The sequence below is a fragment of the Manis javanica genome, chromosome 2 (genome assembly GCF_040802235.1).
Source record: "Manis javanica isolate MJ-LG chromosome 2, MJ_LKY, whole genome shotgun sequence".
Lineage (NCBI taxonomy): Eukaryota > Metazoa > Chordata > Mammalia > Pholidota > Manidae > Manis > Manis javanica.
The window spans coordinates 156,598,085-156,620,769 of NC_133157.1; the positions used below are offsets into that span (position 1 = coordinate 156,598,085).

General features: G+C 34.9%; 1 protein-coding gene across 9 annotated transcripts in view; it reads left to right on the forward strand.

Annotated features, from left to right (window-relative positions):
• C2H8orf34 (chromosome 2 C8orf34 homolog) overlaps positions 1-22,685 on the forward strand; it is a 420,116-nt gene that overhangs the window by 73,718 nt on the left and 323,713 nt on the right. For all 9 annotated transcript variants that reach the window (XR_012128242.1, XM_073229640.1, XM_073229642.1 and 6 more), the window contains exons 2-3: positions 9,239-9,386; positions 13,405-13,536. Coding sequence is in view for 8 of the 9 variants with exons in the window: in XM_073229640.1 (XP_073085741.1) it covers positions 9,239-9,386; positions 13,405-13,536 (280 nt within the window). In the remaining variant the exon portion in view is untranslated. The remainder of the gene's footprint in view (positions 1-9,238; positions 9,387-13,404; positions 13,537-22,685) is intronic.

A 22,685-nucleotide genomic window follows, 5' to 3' on the forward strand; every position in this document is an offset into this window, starting at 1 on the left:
TGACAAGTTAAGAAATTGCTAGCAAGATTAATATACCTGAAGGGAAAATAAGGAAACTCAATGATAAGCTAGAAGAAAATATCCAGAATGAAGCTCATGGGGAAAAAAAAGAAAAAGAAAAACAGAATAAAAACTGACTCAGAGTTGATGCAGTGAGAAAGCAGTGAAAAATTTTAATGCATATTTAACTGGGATCCCAGAAGACAGAATGGAGCAGAATTATTATTTGAGGATGTCATAGCTGAGAGTTTTCCAAGATTGTGAAATACAGTGATCCATAGATTTAAAAGGCTTAATGAGCAACAAGCAAAGAAACTAAAAGAAAAACCCATAAGAAAATGTAACATAGTAAAACTTCAAATTAAAAACAAAATAAAACTTATACTTCAAGTTTTAGAACAAGTTGGTGTAGAATCACTTTACCTGCTTCTCCCTTCTAAATAGAACTAAATATCTTGACCATTATTTAACAGACAATGATAAAAGTCTTTAAAATTTGGAAGGAAGACTGGCTTGGAAGAATAAAAATATGATGAGTTCCCTGGATTTTCTTTTTATATCCCATATCCACTGAGCGAGCAGCCAAACCATCTTGAAGCTTGGAGCCACCAACAGGCACAGATAAAACAAAACAACTACTACTGCAAAAGACTGCTCTCGCTGGCCAAAGTACTCAGAAACCCCAATAGAAACCACTGCAAAACCAAGACACCTGTGAGTAGTTTGGTCTGTCAGAATGGTATCACCAAAGCCCTAGGCCATTGCAGTCCCTGCTATACAATTAGGGAACTTGTGGATGGTTTGATATTCCCACATGGTAACAGCAAAGCTGTAGGCTGACCGAGCCCTGGCTCCAAAGTTGGGGCATCACCAGCCAGTCCCATTCACTTGCCTTCTATCAGATGGCATAAGAAGATCAAGGGCCTGAGACTTCTTGCCTCCCCACTGCCCGCGGTCACCCGTTGATACTAATCTCTGGGAAAAACTTCAGATTCCACTGATGGCTATACAAGGGACTTAGCAGGAGTTCCAGCCAGCAGCACCAACCTGGAATAAGCAAGGATTTAACAAACACCTTTCTCAAAGTGAATATATGTTAGTTGGGTTGTGCATGCTGTATACAACCGTTTAATTTATAGCAAATGTTTAAATCTATGTAAAGTACTTGACACATATGCATATCAGATTCAATAAAGGAATCATATTTTTAACTATTGCCATTTGCATTGCTTCCTTTCCTGTTGAGTTCAGTCTTCCAGTGAAATCTTGGTTGGGAATGAGAAAACTGGGTTTAGGCAGGTGTGGGCATTGTCCTGAGGTGGAGGAAGATTAAACAACCAGCAGACAATCTGAGTTTTCTGAACGGAAGGATCTGACAGGAAAACATTCGATGTCCATTCTCTTCTCATTTGTTTCTCATGGAAATCTGCATGCTGCATTGGAACCAAAGCCAAATCTCCAAACAGAGTAGAGAGATGTAATGAGGCAGACAAACAAACAAGCAAAAAAATCCTCCTCATTCTACTTTGATTCAGAGAAAAGGAATGAGAGAAAAGGAAGGCATGGATTTTGGTTGGGTGGAAAGCAAATAGGATTCTATCAGTTGGGAATGGTGACATCAATATAAAATTATGCTATTTCAAATAAAGGGTATTTGGGATACAACTGAATTTTAAATGGACTTTCTCTCATTTGTTGACAACCCGTTAGCTGCCTATTTCTGACATACAGTTAGGGTATGGGGTAGGTGTTTGAAAGATTGGGATTTCAGATGCAAATTTTTAATAAGACTTCATTAAAAACAGAAAATGAAACATGCAGATTTAGAATGAATTAAATCAATCATCAGATCTTAATGCCAGTTTTGAAAATAACATTCTACAGATGATAATGTGCCATATGCAATTAAAATTTAAGGTAATTATAGGTGTGAGTAAAAAATATATTTGATTAATGCCACCTCCATTACTAATAGAGTGTAATGTCCTGAATATTTATTGATTTAACAGAAAAGACTATATTATGGTAGTCCTGAGATTTTGGAAATGGTTTCAATTTTGTTTCCTGATAACTTGCTCCTAAGGTTAAGAGGGATATGAGTAGTACTTATCTTTCAGTAATGAAGTAAAAAGTAAACTTACTTCCAATTAAGTAAATAATTCTTAGGCATAATGCTATGCTGTCTGTATGCTGGGAGACCCACAATCAGGGTTCTTAACCTGGAGTCAAGAAATCTTAGAAGGTCAATCCATGGATGGGCAATCACCCAGGAATATTATGTACAATTTTATGTCTTTTGTACACATGTGCTTTTTTGCTTGTTTTTTGACTGAGTCCGATAGCTTTCATCAAATAAAATGGATCTTTTATTAAGATAATTTCTACTGTTGCCTGGTTACTGATTAGTTTTAATAATGACTCTATGATGAGCTACCTACTTACTCATGGTTTTGCTTTTATCTAATGGACATGAAAATTAAAATGTATTTTGAGACAGTCATCGTTTAGTTAGTATCACTCTCCAGCTCATTAATCATGCCAATCAATGTTCTATATAGTACAAGGTTGTCTGTTGTTGGTTGTAATAGCCTGAATTACAGTCCTTACATGTTGTATAATACAAATTTGCACTCAGTAATTACTTAATGACTTACGTTCTCTAAATTATTTTTCAAAAATTTTTAACAAACGTTTTTTCATATATATTTGTATATTTTTAAAAAGATTTGAATTCGTAGCAGTAACAAAATCAAGAAAAACGGAAGCAGGTACTCTCAATGCGAGGCACTCTCTCAATACACAGTATATTTATGAAGTTAAAGACTAGTTGACAATAAACTACACTAAGAGAACATTTATTAGTTTTATAATCAGAAAAAATAAAGTCAATAAAAAGATAAAATATGCATATATGGCATCAAGAATGTAAGCTATAAAATGTGATGAAAATGGTAATGATAATAGTAGTAATAATAAATGCATTATTATATAAAGTATTTTCATATAAACATATAAAAGTAATAGTAAACATGGAAATATTAGATAACATGTCTTTTGGGTAGATCATAAAGTTCAGTCAGAAAAACAGAAGCTACTGTGTTGTGCCTGGGACATGTACGATTTATACAAATGACTTGACATGATGTAAAGTTAGGAGGCTGTGGTATAGAAGCCAGGGAACGGTTACTGAGGGTTTGTGTGGCCTTCTCCGAGGGCGGGCGGAGCTGACCCTGAAAAGCTCATCCTGAGGCATACAAGCAGGTGACCATCCAGCACTTTCCTGGAAGCTGCTGTGGTTCTCTGATAGCTCTGTAGAGCTCCCACAGCTATCCAAGTCTGCAGTGGAGGCTCCCACAAATTTGCTGGGAGGCTGCCATCAGTCTCTCATCTGCCCTCACGTCTGCTGGCAGTCAATTTCAGAGAATTTCTTCTGCCTCTCTGTAATACTACTTTTCAAATCTCCCGTGAATTCCTCATATTGGGGTAACTCTAACCCAGATCATATAAAGGAGATTCTGGGAAGCAGTTCCCAGTCTTAGAAGGAAATGTTAGACAACTCGTCATCATAGGCTTTGTATATCCCAAGGACTTTATAAATGTTTAATTTAATGTCTTCTTTAATCTTCCTGGCAACCCTATGATGTAGGTACTATTATTGACATTTAGTAGAAAAAGTATTGTATGTTAAAGTGATTAAGTGCCTTGCCCAAAGTCATACAGCTAAGTAGAATATGAGATTTAAAAAGTGTCAATCTGATTGCAAAGCCTCTGTGTTTAATCACTGCTTTATCCTGTATCTTCTATTGATTTTCACTATGTAAGTAAAATTACATTATTGCTATCAGTATGAGTTAAATCCTCTGTTGGTGACAGTTGTTATATTTTGTTTGCAACTTGAATGCCCAAGTTTAGCCTCTGAGTGCAAATAAGATCACATTAAAATTAATAATTTATTTTATCAGTCCTCAAGTCCTTAGCCTAAAATTTCCACAAATGTTTTGTTCTAGGCAAGAATGCTATTAGCACTTCCATTTTGTCTCAGTTCATCTGTGCCCACAGCCAACATCTCCCAGGGATCTTTGTGTAAAGAAAAGTTTGAAAACCACTGAAGCAGCAAATGAAGAGGCTATCCCGCACTATAGCCTGATTTCTGGCTGAAAGAGGGGCAGGCAAGGCCATTGGTAGAAGATGCCCAGGCAGGTCCTCTCCAAATCTTGCCAAAGTTCAAGGCAGCCACTGAGCCGCAGCCCCGAGCTCTGGGAGCACCTGTGCACCATGGCTCTGGCATCCCTTTGGTTCTGAGGCTGGAGTTTCTGGTATGCTGGACTGGGCAGGAGCAGTGGGGTTTTTTGGCAAGAGACAGGACTCCGGAACACAGAGATGGTCTACTGCGGCCAGCTACGGGGCTGCCTTCCAGGGCGTGGCCTGGTTCCCAGGCACTGGGGTTGGGGGTTCTGCATCCCAGGAGAAGCTTGGGGAGGCGTCTGAGAGCGGTATTGGTGGCTCTTCCTCGGGACAGTTGCTAAAGCAGTTGCGTTCTGGGGAAATATGGAGATGTCAACGAGGGACCTATGTCAGGGATCATTTCCTAGGTGTTCTGGCGTCAACTACGGCCTAGGCGCAGGTGGGCAGGTACCACCTAGACCACGGGGCGCAGACGGCAGCGCCCAGATCTGGGTGGGCACGCCTGCACTTGTGCCTGCATCTGGGTCTGCACCTGCGCAGGCTGCCATCGGGGCTGATCCAGAAGGCGCGAGGGAGCGCGGTGTGGCTGTGCTGCCAGCGTCCGCACTCGCGGCACAGCTGACAGTGTCTGGTGTAGTGGATGGCCCGGCACGACGCTCTATCTTGGTCACGTTTTAAAACCCAGGGAATTTCATGTCGCAGCTCTTGCACTGAGGGTAAGAATCATGGACAAGCCCCATCTTTCATGGAAGCACAGAACATTCCCTAGTGGTGCTCGGCCTCCATACCGACACCGGTTTGTTGCTCTAGAATCCTTTCCCAGTGAACAATCCCTGTGAAAGAGTGTAGTCAGGTTTTGGTCTCTATCTTGCAGTCCAGCTCCTCAACTCCTGTCCCATCTCTATCAGCTCCTAGGTTCTGTGTGGGGGAAAAAATCAGTCATTTATTGCCAGGAGCATCTTTGCAAATCTAAAAATTTAAATTTTTATGTCTGGAAAAGAGGTTTCTGTCAAGTTAGTCCTTAATCAAGTCGAAATGCCTGTGGATATGTGGATTGAGTGAGGAAGGACAATTTCTCTTATAATCACAAATCCAAAACTAAACTCTTGGCCAACCAAGATACCCAACATACCCTATTGCAAACTTTAACTATTTTCATTTTGCTTATGACTGAATTTGTCCTGTGCTTTTATATAATATATTCACTAATTGAATATAAGGGTACTCAAAATTAGTTACTAGACTTACATTTTTTTTTTATTGAAGGGTAGTTGACAAACAGTATTACATTAGTTTCAGGTGTACAACACAGTGATATTTAACATTTATATACATGATAATTCTAGGTACCAGCTATCACCATACCCAGTTGTTACAATATTTTGACTATATTCCTTATGCTATACATTACATCCCAGTTACTTATTTATTTTACAATTGGAAGTGTGTGCTTTTTTTTTTGTGAGGGCATCTCTCATATTTATTGATCAAATGGTTAACAACAATAAAATTCTGTATATGGGGTCAATGCTCAATGCACAATCATTAATCCACCCCAAGCCTAATTTTCGTCAGTCTCCAATCTTCTGAAGCATATCGAACAAGTTCTTACATGGAGAACAAATTCTTACATAGTGAATAAGTTACATGGTGAACATTACAGGGGCAGTCATCACAGAGGCTTTTGGTTTTGATCATGCATTATGGACTATAAACAGTCAGTTCAAATATGAATATTCATTTGATTTTTATACTTGATTTATATGTGGATACCACATTTCTCTCTTTATTATTATTTTTAATAAAATGCTGAAGTGGTAGGTAGATACCAGATAAAGGTAGAAAACATAGTTTAGTGTTGTAAGAGAGCAAATGTAGATGATCAGGTGTGTGCCTGTAGACTATGTGTTAATCCAAGCTAGACAAGGGCAAGAAAACATCCACGTATGCAGAAGATTTCTCTCAGAACGGGGCGTGGGGGGGGGGGTTCTAAGCCTCACCTCTGTTGATCCCCATTTTCTCACCTGATGGCCCTTCTGCGACTGTGCCTCTCTTAGGTTGTTCTCCCTTGAGGAATCTTACCTGTCTCTGGCTAACCAGTCATCTTCTGGGGCCATACAGGGAAATGTTAAGTTGGTAAGTGAGAGAGAAGCCTTATTGTTTGAAAAGGTTAGCTTTTTACTTCTTTGCATATTTTATGCCCTGTGGCTTCTATGCCCAGCATTTGTCTTGAGGTGTCTTTACCACTTGGAAGAATTATGATACTCAGTAAATTTGATATGAGGCACAAATTCTACTTAAGGGTTATAATTAGGAAGGAAGAAGAAAAGCTATAGAAGTAGCAGGTGGAAGAAAACCTGGGAAGATTGATTATTTCTTTGACATACCTTCTTGTAGAGTAACTTCAGCATGCATAGGTTTTAAACTACTAATTAAATTGCACACACACATTAACATAATAGGAGTACAGTTACGTAACCAAAGCATACCTGTAATTACCAGCCATCTCCAGTGAAACCAAGAAAACCAGTTAGGCACCTTAGGCATTTGTGAAAACTTATCTATAATATGGTGAATATTGTCCAACTGAACTTGAACAGTCTGAGAGAAATCAGACAAATTAAAACAACCCATTCCTGGGGACTGTTCACATCCCATATGTTCTTTTAACAGTAAATAGTCTGTAGTCGTAAGATTTTGGAGCGCTACAATTTGCACTTCTCCTAATTCTTGGTTGAGTTCCAACAGTTTAGATCCAGTCAAATTTGTTGTTTTGCAGTATGCACAGGCCAGCTTAGATATCTCCTTCTTCATTCCCATGGCAAGTCCAGGAACTGGTGGGATGAGTGCATCTACACCTGTAGCAGTGCATGGATCTTTGTTGGGGTTTTTTGATGGTCATCTTCTGGCATGAGTCTTCCCGAGAGTGCTGATGTTGGAAGTTCTTTTTCATATCGTATCTTAGTTCATTAGACTTACATTTTAGAAAATATAACAGTGATTACTTGGTTTATTGTGACTTTAGTATGATCCATCTTCTAAAGATAATACACATAGGAACACTTCAGCTTACTTTAAAAGACAAAAATTACCCACTGAAACTTTGCATTTAATTTGAAACATTAAAAAGAAAACAGTTCATGTACTCTTCAGAGGCTTTGGGATATAAATTGCTATAGCTTTAAATCCCCGTTATTTGGTGTAATTTGCTTTATGAGTGCCAGGCCTTCTGTGACAAGAGTAATCTAGTTGGCCCTTCTGTTTATCTTTTTATTTTTCCATAGCTTTTTCAATGTACAGTGAATTTAAAGAGATCATAATACATCTCTTCCACAAAAGCAAAATCCAAAAAACGTTTTAAATGGCATTTCATGGAGGTGTAATTGGGGTTTTAATTGGACTCTGCATTGGTTTACCACAACAGAGGAATGATCTCTTTAGTTACAACTATAATAATTGAAAATTTAAATAACAAATAAAGACCTGTGCTAACTAGTTGTTTGCCAACTGGTTACTTACTTACCTGTTTTTCAGAAAAGTAGAAAAAATATCACACTTCTCTGATGAATATTTCCCTTCAGAGTATATTTACGGTAGAAATCCTTTGCTCTCTTTAGTTACTGTGTATTCAATCTGCACATTTTTGAGATGCCTTAAATTATTTTATCTATGTCTCTGAGATCACCTTGGAATCTTGTCATCTACAAAATCCATTTAGCCTCTACTCAGATAAATCTGTGTTTCTAAACTATTACAAATGCCAAGAAATATCCCTGAGATACCATGACAGCAGTTTCTTGAGAGTATTCAAGAGCAGTTCAGAGAGTATATTTTGCTGGTTAAGAAATCTGTGAAGGCTTTGTTGTTTATTAGGACAATAAGGTTAATTGTTAATTATCAGGACAACAATTCATTACTAATATTTACCTGTGATCAGTAAACCAAGCATTCATTCATTCATTTATTCATCCAACACCATGTATGAGCTAGGGAGAGTTCCAGGCTCTCAAGTAAGAGTTGAGATCAAACCAGGCCAGTCTTTGTTTGTGCTCTAGTGGGGGAGGAGCAGAGACAGGAATAAATAGATGAGCAAATATTAAATGAGATAATTCTGGAGAACACTAAATTTTGTGAAGAAAGTACAATAATGAAGTGATAAAGACTCATGAAGATGGTTAGGGTAAGCCTCTTTTTAGAAGTTACCATTAGAGACAGATGATGATAAGCCAGCCATCTGAACATCTGAGAGAAGAGCTTCAAGGACAAAGAAATAGGCCACCAATAAAAAAAGATAATGGGATAGGGAATTTATTGTATCCTCCCATTAATACTCCTAATATCTGATTTTCTGGTTTACTCATAGGAACTATTGCCTCTCAGAGAATCTGAACTAAAAATGATAATTTACAGACAAGAATTCTGAGCTAAAACCAACAAGATGAGATGTGACTGATACAAATCTAAAATGGTTTATGCAAGTTCACAGACCCAGTTACACAGCATAAAATGATATCCACGTGGCTTGGCAGCTGTTCATATGAGAACAGTCTGGGGATTCTAATTGACCACAAATTGGAGCTTGCTCTTTGCTGTTCCTACCTGGAGAAATCAGTGTGTAGATAGTACCCCAAGGCAGATTTCTGCCCAATTTAGGGCATCATTAGAGATGGGATAGCCTCCTTGGGTAGGTAGAGAAATCTCCATACTTTACTCATTAAAAAAAAAAAGATAGAATGCAAACCTATCAGGGCATTTGTAAGTATTAAAATAATGTAGATTAAATTTCTAGTATATCTTGGCCAAGTAGAATAATAAAAATTAAAAAAAATAAATATATATTGTCTTTGCCATGTAGTATCTGTGTAACATACACAATTTGCTTTTCTGTACTTCAGTTTCCCAAAATGAGTACAGCAAGTTGTACCTGCTTGAAAAAATTGTTATTAAGATTAAATTAATATAAAGCACTTAGGGCAGTGCCTGGCAATTTTAACTGCTTTGTAAGTGTTCACATTATTATTAGATAAAAATATATTCTCTATTCTGCCTCCAGGAATTAATGACCAAATTAATAACTGAGACACCTGACCAGCCAATCCCATTTCTCATTGACCATCTTCAGTCTAAACAAAGAAACCGTGGACAACTTCAAAGAACTTTATCTGGATCTGCAGCTCTTTGGGCAGAAAGTGAAACATCAGGTAAATGAAAAGAATATATTTTACGGTTAATTGTTTTACATTTAATATAAAAAAGTATGAAAGTCTGATTATAATTAGATAAATTTAGAGGGTTACCAGGGGTTTCATGCATTCATCTGTGAATTCACCCATGTACTAAAATTTGTCGTAAAATATTCTTGAATTTGAGTATATTTGAATATATTAATATGTTATGTATTATGTTTCAAAATATGAGAATCTGTGTATTCAATTTTAATAGAAATGAGATTCAGATTTGCATGAGAGGATTCCACTCTATATAAATTCAAGCTAATTATTCTAAAATTCTTTTTGTGAAGAATTTGAATTAAATGTATAGCTCATGTATAGAAAGGTAAACAATAGATTTCTACAAAGTTTCTTTGGTGCCCAAACTGATGGTCACTCTCTGTTTCCTCCAGCCCCAGTTTTAACCGATACAGTAAGTTCAACCTTAAGAAGATTCATTTACTCTGGGCATTGGGGACATTTACCTTAGCAAATCTGCAGTAGCCTCGTCTCCCCATTAAGCACTGGTGAGATAAGTGGGTAGACTTAACTTCAATCTTTACTTATAAAATATGGTATGGGTCTGACAGCTTTTTTCTTATACACAATGGTCTGTTGGTTTGGCATTTACTTTCAAAACCAAATCCTCCCATGCCTTTTGCTTCAGTAGCCAACTCCTTGCCTGATGTCCATGGGAATCTGACAGGGCTGTAAGTGCTTTCCTGGAGTGACACCTTCACTTCTCTCATCCTCTTCATGCTATATGGGATCTATGGAAGGATTTTGGTCTTTGGCTGTGTTTTCATATTGGTACCTTTTGAGACGTGGTTATTGCTGGCCTTATTTAAATGAGTTTAAATTCTAAGTAACATGGGTAAATAGGCATGAGCTCTCGTTTGACACTGTGTGAAGGCAGACCAGATAAACATCTCAGAGCCCAATGAAGCTCCTGTGAACCTATGTTTATAAATTGTAGTACCTGGAGAGATAGTAGTGTATTCTTCAACACATGTTTAGTATCTCAGTTTCTATGGGTCACATGTCTGCACACAGCTTAACTAGGTCCTCTGTGTAATCTCACAAGGCTAGAAATCAAGGTATTGGCTGGGCTGTGTTCTCATGTGGAGACTGGAATAAGAAAACCTGCTTCCAAGCCTAAAAATGATGGACCTGAAAAACCCAGCCTGTGCTGGGTACCACATAAGGGAATGAACACGCTCCATTCCAGGATGCTGCAGAGGAAGGAGTGCTCCTGTGGAAAGAAAGGGGTGTCTCTTCAGATATAAAAGGGGGGGATTTTCAGGGTAGATGAATTTTTGTTTACCATGAAAAGTATGTCCCAGAAGGAGGAGGAAAAAATTAGAAGGAAGAGTATAGCATGAGAGAAAAGGAAAGCATAGAAAAATTCTTGGATATGAATATAATTGAAGAGGTTATAATTTGGGTAGCAGTAAGCCAATTTAAACCTTGAGTGAAATTTTGGATTGTTTCTTTTGGTGCATGTTCTAGTTAGCTAGAAATTGTCTCAGTATTCAGAGTATATAAGTGTAATACTTTTTGAAAATATCTGCAGAAATCATCTTACTGCCTTTAAATGTATCCAGCAACTTGGGACACAACATATCCTCAAAAGTCTGTCACTTAATATTGTCAAGGAGAAACCTGACAATATTTTTATTGTGTTTATATTTATTTTTATTCCTTTTTAGATATTCTAAATATTCTTAAATACTGTGGGATTTGTTTCTTCTCTATTTCTGAATTTCAGAAGTTTTACTGGGAATGCATTGATATGATTGTCTCTTTTTTTTAAATGTTACCTTATAGTTAGTGAAACCTTTCAATCTGCAAATCCAGGTCTGCAGTCTAGAACAGGTTTCCTCTTGTGTACTTAGTTATTGCTTCTGTTATATTTATTTTGACTTCTTCAGGAAAATCTATTATGTGTAAATTGAGTTTCCTTTACTGTACTCCATTCCGCTCATTTCATTCATGTTATATTTGCCTTTCTTTATTGAATAACTTCTAGGGAGATTTGTCAAGTGTGTTCTCTGTGTGATTGGTTAATTTTCTACAGTGTCAGTTTTCTTTTGGGCTTTGAACACAGTTTTAAATGTTGCCATTGCATTTTAGTTTCCTGAAAGTCTTTCCTTAACTCATCTTTTTTCATTTCTGTCTGCGGTTATATTTTTATCATAGGTTAGTTAGCCTTTCTCCTCTCTCATTTCTTTTTGTATCATAAAAAACATTTTCTTTTAGTTTTATTGAGAAGACAAATTAGCCACATTCTAAAATTTAGTTTTTCATAGTAACTCTTTCCTAAAACTATGCATTTCCTCTGTATCTTGAATGCTGTATTCTTGTATTTTGTATTTATTATTTCTTTCTTAAAATGATGTTTTCTGTTTATTCAAATTTAAATAAGGGGTGTTCTATCTAGTTGTAGATTTGTCAGTAAACAGTGTAGGTAGACTCTTTGTCCTCACCAAAGAGCTCAGAACTATTTGGGTCCTTTGTAAAAATTTTAAAGAGACAGATAAAATCAGATAAAATCATGGCTGCTACTAAAATTTTCAGTATCAGTTGAATCCTGTGAGTCTCTGCTACACTGATGAATGACTTTTTCTCTCATTTCTTTTTCAACCAACTAAATAAGAACAATATCATTGATTGATTATTTAAGTTAATGTGAATTTTTCTCCTTACCAGTAGTGGTGAAGTAAAAAAGCTGTAAACTCCAATGTACCATTCCTCTCTGGCTCCTTTTACTTTTTTTTTGTATCAAAAGATGCTGTATTTTAGGACCAGGGTTCTTTCTTCTTTTAGCCATGTTGCATCAGAAGATACTATGATACTAGGATGGATATAGGAAGACAAATTCTGATAGATTGCAAAACAACAGAAATAGATGACTGACGTAGAGGCAAGTGTAGATGCCTAGAAATCTTCCAGTCTTGTTCTGTTTTGCCTATCTTTTGTTTTACTCTTATTTATGGAAATACATCATGGGTTGGGGTAGACCACAGACCAGTATTTCTGTTCCTAGTGTTTTAGAATATTTATGCCTCTTTTGGTATTTAATGGCATGTTAGATGTGGAAAAATTGGATTTAGCTAATTAAGTACAACTCTTACATGAAAATTTGAGGAAACCAAATATTGTTTCATAATGTCTATTTGGTATTTGTAAGTGGATAGCCAGAGAAAGATTCATGAGCTACCCATAAATCAAGGATTACTTGACAAGTCGTAAATTTAAACAGGAAGACAAAATGAAACTCTAAGGAATATTACACAGATGAAAGAGTAAAATGAGTAAACACTGTATAAGACAGAGAAGAAGTAGTCTGAGAGGTATGAGTAGAATGTAGTACCCTGAGAATAAAATAAAAAATCCACAAAGATGGGTTTGTCCAAAAATATGAAATGCTTGCAAAGAAGTCAAGAGGGATGAACTCTTGGAAAGATAATTTAATTTGGGAATTAGTATGACCTGGACCACCTTTGAAGGATAATTATAACTTTAAACAAAGTTGGTTCAATTACTCTTTCTTAAATAAAGAAGTGGAAAAAATGATGCTATGCAAGAAATGTAGGTGAATGTCAAAGGTGTTCTGTGTCATAATGAATCATGGATAAGTTAAAATCAGATGAACAAACTTCACTTAAATGTTTGGTCATTTTTATTCACAAGAAAATATAGTGCTTTATTCTGTGACACCAATTTAAAGGAAGTTATTTTAAGCAATGGTGATCCATTCCTTAAAAGGCCTTTCAAATAATTTCACAGTTTAATCATATTAATATACAAATTGAATCACATCAAATTCAAAACTAAAATTTACTGGGAAAAGTAAGCCAGAAGTACCTTTGGATATTTGCATTATTTTTGATATAAGGTGACCTATAGCTTTTGCCAGGTGTATCTAATGACTTCATGGATTTAGTTTTTGATCAATCTTGAAATCACTTATTATTGAGCTTATATATGTATTTTTTTGTTTTAACAGAACATAAAGTAACAAGAAGGGATTTCAGAAGTTATGATAAGCCCTGGCAGTTAAATGCAAAGAAGCCTAAAAAATCAAAAAGTGACCTTGCTGTGTCTAATATTTCTCCACCATCACCAGAATCCAAATCATGTAAGGAAGCTTGTCATTTAAATGTTACTTAATGTTTGTAAGTCTGTGTGTTAACAAAGTGTGGAAAAAGTTAGAATTTGAAGCCAAACTTTTTATCTGATATTTTTGGCTATTAATCTTAATGAATCATTTTCATGTTCATTTCAGCATTAACACTGAGGTTTATTTATATATGTCTACTTGCTCATAATCTTAGGCATTTTTAATTTAGACCTTTTTGAGTGTAGTGTTCTTTTAAGAATATTACCTTGCTGGAGTGTCCCTTGCCTCTCGTCCAGGTGCAGCATTTCATCACATCTAAGAAAGAACAACTCTACATGTAATAAAGTACATTTAGGGAAAGCACAGGAGATTTCTATCCAAAACATTTAACAAAATTGAAAAATCCTTCATTTCCCTTAAGTCCTTCTCATTATTAATTAGAAAGCCCCTGTATGTTTTCCCTCTCCCTTTATGATAACTACCCTTTCCCTATCAATACCCCTCCAGTTTTTCAGCTGTGTTAGTAGCCATTGGGTTTCCCCAATGCTTTGCTATCACTATGTGTACAAAAATACCAAATAGCTTCCAAGTCTTTATTAAGTCAGTTATTCTCGGAGGACAGAAGAGTTTGAAAGCAGTTATTACACATCAGTTTCTGTGCTTGTTGGAGTGAGATATTTAATTTTAATTTCAACAAAGAAAGGAGTAAGTAGAAAATAATTACTTTTGATTGTAAATTTTGAAAAACCATTAGGTGCTAACTAGAATATGAATTTGGATCATTTGTGAAAGTGACTAAAACTAACTCTTTAAGTTTATTGATCTATATAGTTGTACTTTAAAAGTATTGTATCAACCACAAAGTTCTTATGAGAATTATGTGAAGTATTAAAAACTTCAAATGTTATTTTAAAATTGTGATTTTTGCTTAATTTACCAGTTAAATTATGAGCTTTACCCAGTTAGTTTATAGAATTAGGTCCCGACCTTAAAAACTATATATACAGGTTTAAAATTTTCATGTGTTGCTCATACCCATATCCTCAGTAATGTCCAATGCAGTATCTGCTTCAATTAATAAGTGATAAATTTTAGTAATAGATGAATAAAGTAGTAAATGGAAAATGGAATGAATCAAGGCTCAATCTCACATTTCCCTTTCTATCCTGAGTTTGTCAGATCTGTCTTTTGTTTCTCTATTTTTCTCTCTCTTTCCCAGATAAATCCATAACTCTAGGGGGTTACAGTTCTAGATCCCATCATCTCAGAAGTGGAATGCTAAAGGCCCTTCAGCCTACAGAGCCAGTGCTCTTTATGGGACGCTGTCAAGCCACAAAATGTTGTTGGTGTGTTTGCATCTGATGATATTTCATCCTTTTCAGGTGGCCTACTCCTAACCTCTGGTTTCACCTGACTATTAGCTTTTTAAAGCAAGATTAATAACAAAGAGCATGAATTTTTATAGTATATGTAGAGATAATATATATATATATATATGACAAGAACACAGGATTAAGAGTTATTAATTGGAAATATACTGTCCAAATATATTAAATTGTTCCTGAAGTAATAGACTATCTTTTGAACATATATTGTGACAGGTTAAAGATGCTTATTGTAATATGTAAAGAATCACAAAAAAGCACAAAAAGACAAATAAGAAAGTCAGTATATAAGTTAAAATTGGATGCCAAAACAAAAATAGGATTCATTCTCCCAAAACAAAGTCAGGAAAAGAGGAATTGAGAAATAAAAAATGGGTTGGAAAAGTAGAAGTCAAGCACCAAGAGTGTAGACTTAAGCACAACCATTTCAGTAATAAATGTAAATGTACTAAACATCTCAATTAAAAGGCAAAGATTTTCAGGTTAGATTAAAAAATGTATAGACTGTTTACAGAAAACACATCTAAACAAAAACACAGTTTGAAATACTAAGCATAAAGAAACCTTAATGGCTATGTTAATATCATAACAAGTATAATTCAAGATGAAGGGTATTACTAAAAATGAAAAAAACTCAGTAGTAAAGTTCCCAACTATATTTAGGGGAAAGATTACAGCACTATAGAGAGAGATAGACAGATAGAATAGACCAAAAAATGAGGGAGGGTATAGAAGATTTGAATACTGTCAACTACCTTGACATTTTTATTTTTTACCACTACCCAAAAAAGTTAAAATACATGTAATTCTCAATTCCAGATGGAATATTCATCAAGATAGACCATATACTGTAACATAAAAAGTGAGTAAAATTATATGAAGTGTGTTTTCTGACAGAATGGTATTAAATTTGAATTAAATTACAATAACAAACCTAGTAACTGCCTCCTAAATATTTCAAATTAAACAATATATTTCCAAATAATGCATAACAAAAATTACAAAAGAAATTAGACAACATTTGAAAAACAAAACATTAAAATTTGTAGGATGTTGCTAAGTCTGTGCTTAAGAGGAAATCTATAGCTTCAAAAGCCTATGGAAGTACAAGGAATGGTATACAATCAATGATCTTAGCCTTCATTTTCAGAATATAGAAAACAATGATATGTTGAGAAACATGTCATTAAGACAGGGATATGTTGAGAAAAAGAAATGATAAGAATTATAGTAGAAGTTTAAATAGAAAACAAAAACAGTAGAGAGAAGTCAATAAATCCAGAAGTTGGTTACTTGAAAAGATTAATCAAATAAGCACCTAGAAAGACTGATTAAAAAAAGAAGAGAGAAAACCCAGGTACAAATGTTAGGATGAAAGAGGGAAGAAGACTACAGATTATGAAACCATTAAAAAGATAGGGGATAATTTGAACAACTCTTTGCCAACAAAATCGACAATTTAGATGAAAAGTATGAATTCCTTGATAGAAATTACCAAAATGGATTCAAGAAGAAATAGAAATATTTAAATGTCCTATGTTAGTTAAAAAAAATAAATTAATCCTTACATAATTTTCCACAAAGAGAGCTCTACACCAAGATGGTTTCCCTGGGGAATTCAGACATTTGAAGAGAACGTAATACCATGTGCAACTCTTTCAGAAAATAAATTAGCAATATTATTTATAATTTCATTTGGAAAGTGAAAGGACCATGATTTTCTAAAAAAAATCTTGAAAAACATGAACTAGTTGGAGAATTTAGTCTTCCTGACTTCAAATCTTCTTATAGAACTTCGGTTGTAAAGACAGAGTTATTTTGGTAAAAGGTTGAATAACAGATCAATTGAACACAGTAGAGTCCAAAAATATATCTACAAATGCAGTCATAATTTTTCTCATGTACAGAAAAAATAGGAAAAGAAAAGTCCCTTCAACATTGGACATTCATTTGGGAAAAAAAATCTTAATCCTTATATTAAATCATACTGGAAATCAACCTGAGACCTGAAGGTGAAAAAAAAAACACTAAGACTTCTGAAATAAAACATGCCAGTATGTGACTAGGAAAGACAAAAAGTTTTGGAGATGTTCCAATTACTATGGCTTCATAAGTAGTCACTCCAAAACATTTTTAACTTAAATTAATGTATAAAATTAACCATTTTTAAGATGTACAATTCAGTGGCATTTAGTACATTCAAAATAGTGTGCTGCCATAACTTCTGTCTACCTCCAGAACATTTTCATTATAAAAGGTAACCCTGTAACTAAGCAATCAATTCAACATTCCTACCTCCTGCCAGCAGCCCCTGGGAACTTGCTTTCTGTCTCTATTGATTTACCTATTTTGGGTATTTCATATTAATGGAATCATATAATGTGTGACCTTATTGTGTTCAGCTTATTTCACTTAGCATGTTTTTCAGGATTCATTCCCAGTAAAGCAAGTATCAGTACTTCCATTCTTTATGGTTGAATAATATTCTATTGTATGGATATAATAATATTCTATTATATACCACAATTTGCTTGTCTGTTCATCTTTTGTAGGATGTTTTGATTATTTCTATCTTTTGGCTATTATAAATAGTACTGCTATAAACATTAATGTACAAGTAGTTGTTTGAACATTTGTTATCTATTATTTGAATATATACTTTGGAAAGGAATTCCTGGGTTATATCATAATTCTATGTTTAACTTTTTGAAGAACTGCCAGTTGTTTTCCACAGAGTCTGCACTATTTTACATCACTGCTAGCAATGTATGATGGTTCCAGTTACTCCACATTCTCACCAATACTTTTTATTTTCTCCTTAGAAAAAAAGTTATTATAGCCACCCAAGTGGATGTAAAGTGTTATGTCATTGTTGTTTTGATTTGCATTTCCTAATGACTAAGGATATTGAACATCTATTCATGGTCTCCTTGGCTGTTTGTGTATTTTCTTTGGAGAAATGTCTACTCAAGTCCTTTTCTTATAGTTTAAAAGGGTTGTAATTCTAGTTCTTTGTATATTCTGAATACTACACCTTTATCAGATATATGACTTACAAATATTTTCTCTCATTTTGTAGATTGTCTTTGCAATTCTTGATAGTATTGTTTGATGTACAAGTAATTAAGTTTAATGAAACTCAATTTATATAAATAGGTAGGTAGGTAGGCAGATTTTGTTTATGCTTTTGGTATCACATCCTATAAACCCTTACCTAATCCAAGGCTGTAAGATTTACTCTATGTTTTCTTCTGAGAGCTTTATAGTTTTAGCTCTTAAATTAAGCTCTTTGATTCATTTTGAGTTAATCTTTGTATATGGCAGGAGGGTGGGGTGTAAATAAATATTTTTTTTACATGTGGATATACAGTTGTCCATTTGTTGGACAGCACCATTGTTGAAAATACTATTTTTTAACGTATTAAATGGCCTTGATACCCTTGTTAAAAATCTGCTGTCAATAAATGTAAGGATTTATTTCCCAACTCTCAATTTTATTTCACTATATGTCTCTTTATGTAAGTAGTGCACTGTTTTCATTATTTTGGCTTTGCAGTTTTAAAATTGGGAAGTATGATTCCTTAAACATTACTTTTCTTTTTTAAGATTGTTTAGGCTACTTGGGGTCCCTTGAAATTCCTTATGAATTTTAGGATCAGCTGTTCAATTTGTGCAAAAAAATGGCTATGGAGATTACCTCCTTGGTGAAATTTATTCCTAGATACTTTATTCTTTTTGATGCAGTTGAAATGGGGTTGCTTTTTAAACTTATCTTTCTGATAGTTTGCTGATAATGTATAGAAATGTAATCAGTTTCTGTAAATATTGTATTCTCTGCCTTTACTGAATTCATTTATTAGTTACTATAGTTTTTTGGTGGGGTCTTTAAGGTTTTCTATATATAGTATCATGTCATCTGTAAGTATTAACAGTTTTACTTCTTCCTCTCTGATTAAATGCCTTCTATTTCTTTTTCATGCCTAATTACAATGGCTAGGACTTCTTATCCTATGTTAAATAAAAATGGCAAGAGTGGGCATCCTTGTGTTATTCCTAATCTTAGAGAAAAATCTTTCAGCTTTTTACCATTGAATATGATGTTAGCTGGGTTTGTTATATATGCCCTTTTATGTAGATATATGCCTTCTATGCCCACTTTGTTAAGGATTTTTATTATATATGAATGTTGAATTTTGTCAAATGCTTTTTCTGCATCTGTTGAGATGAGTTTGCTTTGTTAATATTTTGTTGAGGATTTTTTCTTCTACATTCATCATGGATATTGATTTATAATTTTCTTTTCGTCCCTTTTTTTTCAGTGTCTTTGTATGGTTTTTATATCAGGGTAATTTTGGCCCCATGAAATGAGTTTGGATGCATTCCTGTCTCTTTGATTTTTTTGGAATAGTTTGAGGAGGGGATATATACTAACTCTTCTTTAAATGTTTGGTGGGATTCGCCATTGAAGCCATCTTTTCCTGGAACACTGTTTTGGGGGGAGTTTAAAACTAGTGATTGTATTTCATCACTTGTAATTCATCTATTCAGATTTTCTATTTCTTCTTGATTTAATCTTGAAAGATTGTGTGTTTCTAGATATTTATACATTTTTCCGGGTTTTTGCAATGTGTTAGCATGTAATAGTTTGCAGGAGTCTCTTGTAGTCCTCTGTATTTCTGTACTGTCAATTGTAGCTTCTCTTCCTTCATTTATGTTTTTATTTATTTGGGCCCTTTCTTTATCATGATGAGTCTGGCTGGAGGTTTATCTATTTTATTTATCTTTCACCTAACCAGCTTTTAGTTTTACTGATCTTTTCTATGTTTTCTTAACTTTTTGTTTAATTTATTTCTACTTTGATCTTTATATCCTTCCTTCTACTAAATTGGGGCTTTTTTTTCTTATTTTTCTGGTTTCTATAGGTATAAAGTTAGATTGTTTATTTGGCATTTTTCTTATTTCTTGATGTAGATGTACTGCTATGAACTTTGCTCTTAGAACTGCTTTTCCTGTGTCTCATAGAGTTTGGAATATTGTGTTTCCACTTAACATTTGTCTCAAGGTATTTTGTGATTTCCTCTTTAATTTCTTCATTAACCCACTGATTGTTTAGTAGCATGTTATTTAGTCTTCATGTTTGTGACTTTTCCATGCTGGAAAAGATGGTTGATATGATTTCAGTCTTCCTGAATATATTGAGACTTGTTTTGTGGCCTAATGTGATCTATACAGGAAAATGTTTCATGTGTACTTAAAAAGAATGTAGTTGATTTTTTGTCTAGATGATCTATTCATTGATCTAAGTGGGATATTAAAGTCCCCTACTGTTATTGTATTACTGTCAATTTTCCTCTTTATGTCTGTTAATATTGGCCTTTTATGTTGGGTGCATAAATATTTACTAATGTTATATCCTCTTCTTGGATTGATCCCTTTATCATTATGTAATGCCCTTTTTTGTCTTTTGTTGCAGTCTTATCTTGAAGTTTTGCTTGTTTGTTTTGGTCTGATATGATTGTTGCTACCACAGCTTTCTTTTTGTTTCCATTTGCACTGGGTATCCTTTTTTATCCCTTCACTTTTGGTCTATGTGTGCCTTTAGATCTGAAATGAATCTCTTGTAAGCAGCATGTGCATGGGTCATTTTTCTTTTTTTTAATCCATCCACCCACCCACCCCTATCTTTTGATTGGAGTCTGTTTATATTTTGGTCCATTTACATTTAATGTAATTATTAACAGGCATGTACTTATTGCAATTTTGTTCATTGTTTTCTTGCTTTTGTAGTTATTTTTCGTTACTTTCTTCTCTTGGTCTCTTGACCCTTGTGGTTTTTGATGGTTTTCTTTAATATTATGTTCCTTTCTTTTTATTTTTTATGTATCTGTTGTAGGATTTTGTGCTTAACATGAAGTTCACATTTATCAACCTATGTATTTAGCAGTCTGTTTTAACCTGATAGTTGCTTATGTTTGAACACATTCTTACAGTACTACATTTTTACCCTCCCACCACCATGTTTTATGTTTTTGGCATCACATTTTACATATTTTTATCTTATGTATCCTTTAATTACTATAGATATAGTTGATTTTACTGTTTTTGTGTTTTAACTTTTTAAATGGCTGATCCTCTGCCTTTAGTATATATTTGCCTTTATGCGGTATTATTTTTTCATGTTTTCTTTTTCTAGTTAGGGCCTTTTCTTTTCTGCTAAAAAAGATTATTTAACATTTCTTGTAAGGCCACTTAAGTAGTGATGAATTCCTTTAGTTTTTGCTTATCTGGAAAACTCTTTGTCTCTCTTTGAATTCTGACTCACAGCCTTGCCATGTATGTATTCTTGATTATAAGTTTTTTTCTTCCAGCACTTTAAATATATCCTGTTATTATTTCTTTCTAGCCTACAAACTTTCTGCTAAAAATCAGCTGATAGTCTTACCATGTTTACCTTTACTTGACTATTTTATTTTTTTCTCTTGCTACCTTTAAGATTCTCTCTTTATCCTTAATTTTTGCTATTTTAATTGTAATATGTTTTGGTGTAGGTCTCTTTTGGTTCACCTTGTATGGTACTCTATGCTTCCTGTATCTGGGTGTCTATTTCCTTCCTCAGGTTAGAGATGTTTTCAGCCATTATTTCTTCAAATAGTATTCTCCTTTTCTCTCTCTCTTCTGCTTCTGGAATTCCTATAACACAAATATTAGTAGGCTTGATGTTGTCCTAGAGTTCCATTAAGTTATCCTCATTTTTTAAAACAATTTTTTTCTTTTTGCTGTTTTGATTGGATGATTTCCAGTATTTTGTCTTCCAGATCTCTCATCTCTTCTTCTGTGTCATCTAATCTACTATTGATTCCCTCTAGTATATATCTTTTTTTGATTTCAGTTATTGTATTCTTCAGCTCTGATTGGTTCTTTCTTATGTTTTCTAACCCTTTGTTGAAGGTATGTTCCTCCATTCTCTTCCTAAGTTCATTGATCATCTTTATGACTATTACCTTGAATTTTTTATTGGGTAAATTACTTACCTCCATTTTACTAGGATTTTTTTCTTGGGTTTTTATCTTGCTCTTTCATTTGGAACATAGTTCTAGGTCCTCATTAGTTTGACTTTTATATTTGTTTCAGTGAATTAGGCAGAACAGATCTCTTCTGATCTGGAAGGAGTTTCCTCATGTACCATCATCCCTGTGTAGACTGTGTATGCCTGGCAGCTTTGGCAGGCTGGCTGGAGCTTGAGTGGGTATAGGCCCTGCCTTGGGGCTACTGTGGTGGCATGGCTGAAGCTAGAGTGGTTGTGGGCCAGGGTATTCTGGGGTACACTGCCCTGAGGCTTCCTTGACAGGATGGTTGGAGCTGGAATGGACACAGGCTGGGGAGTTCCCTGGGTGCACAGTGTTGGGGTTGCCTTGGCAGGATGACTAGAACTGGGACAGATATGGGCAGGGGGCCCAGGGCATGGCATGCTGGGGCTCCCTTGGGGAACAGCTGGAGCTGATGTGATCTGGGGGTTTGGGGCATGCTGGGACAGCCCATGTAGGCTGACTAGTGTGCCTATACCCTGCTTTAGCCTGTGCTGTCAAGAGAGAGGGAGAACATATAAAGTGTTACTCACCTATGCCTCTGACTCTGGAGAGAATTCCAGCAGTTCCCTGACTGGTAGATGCTCTAGGGTTAGTAAATGGATTTCCTTCACTTTTAGTCTAGCTGCCCTTTAAACTGCCCCTTTTTTTTTTCCAGGTAGGGTGAGTCTGGATGATGTCCCTTGGTGATATCCAT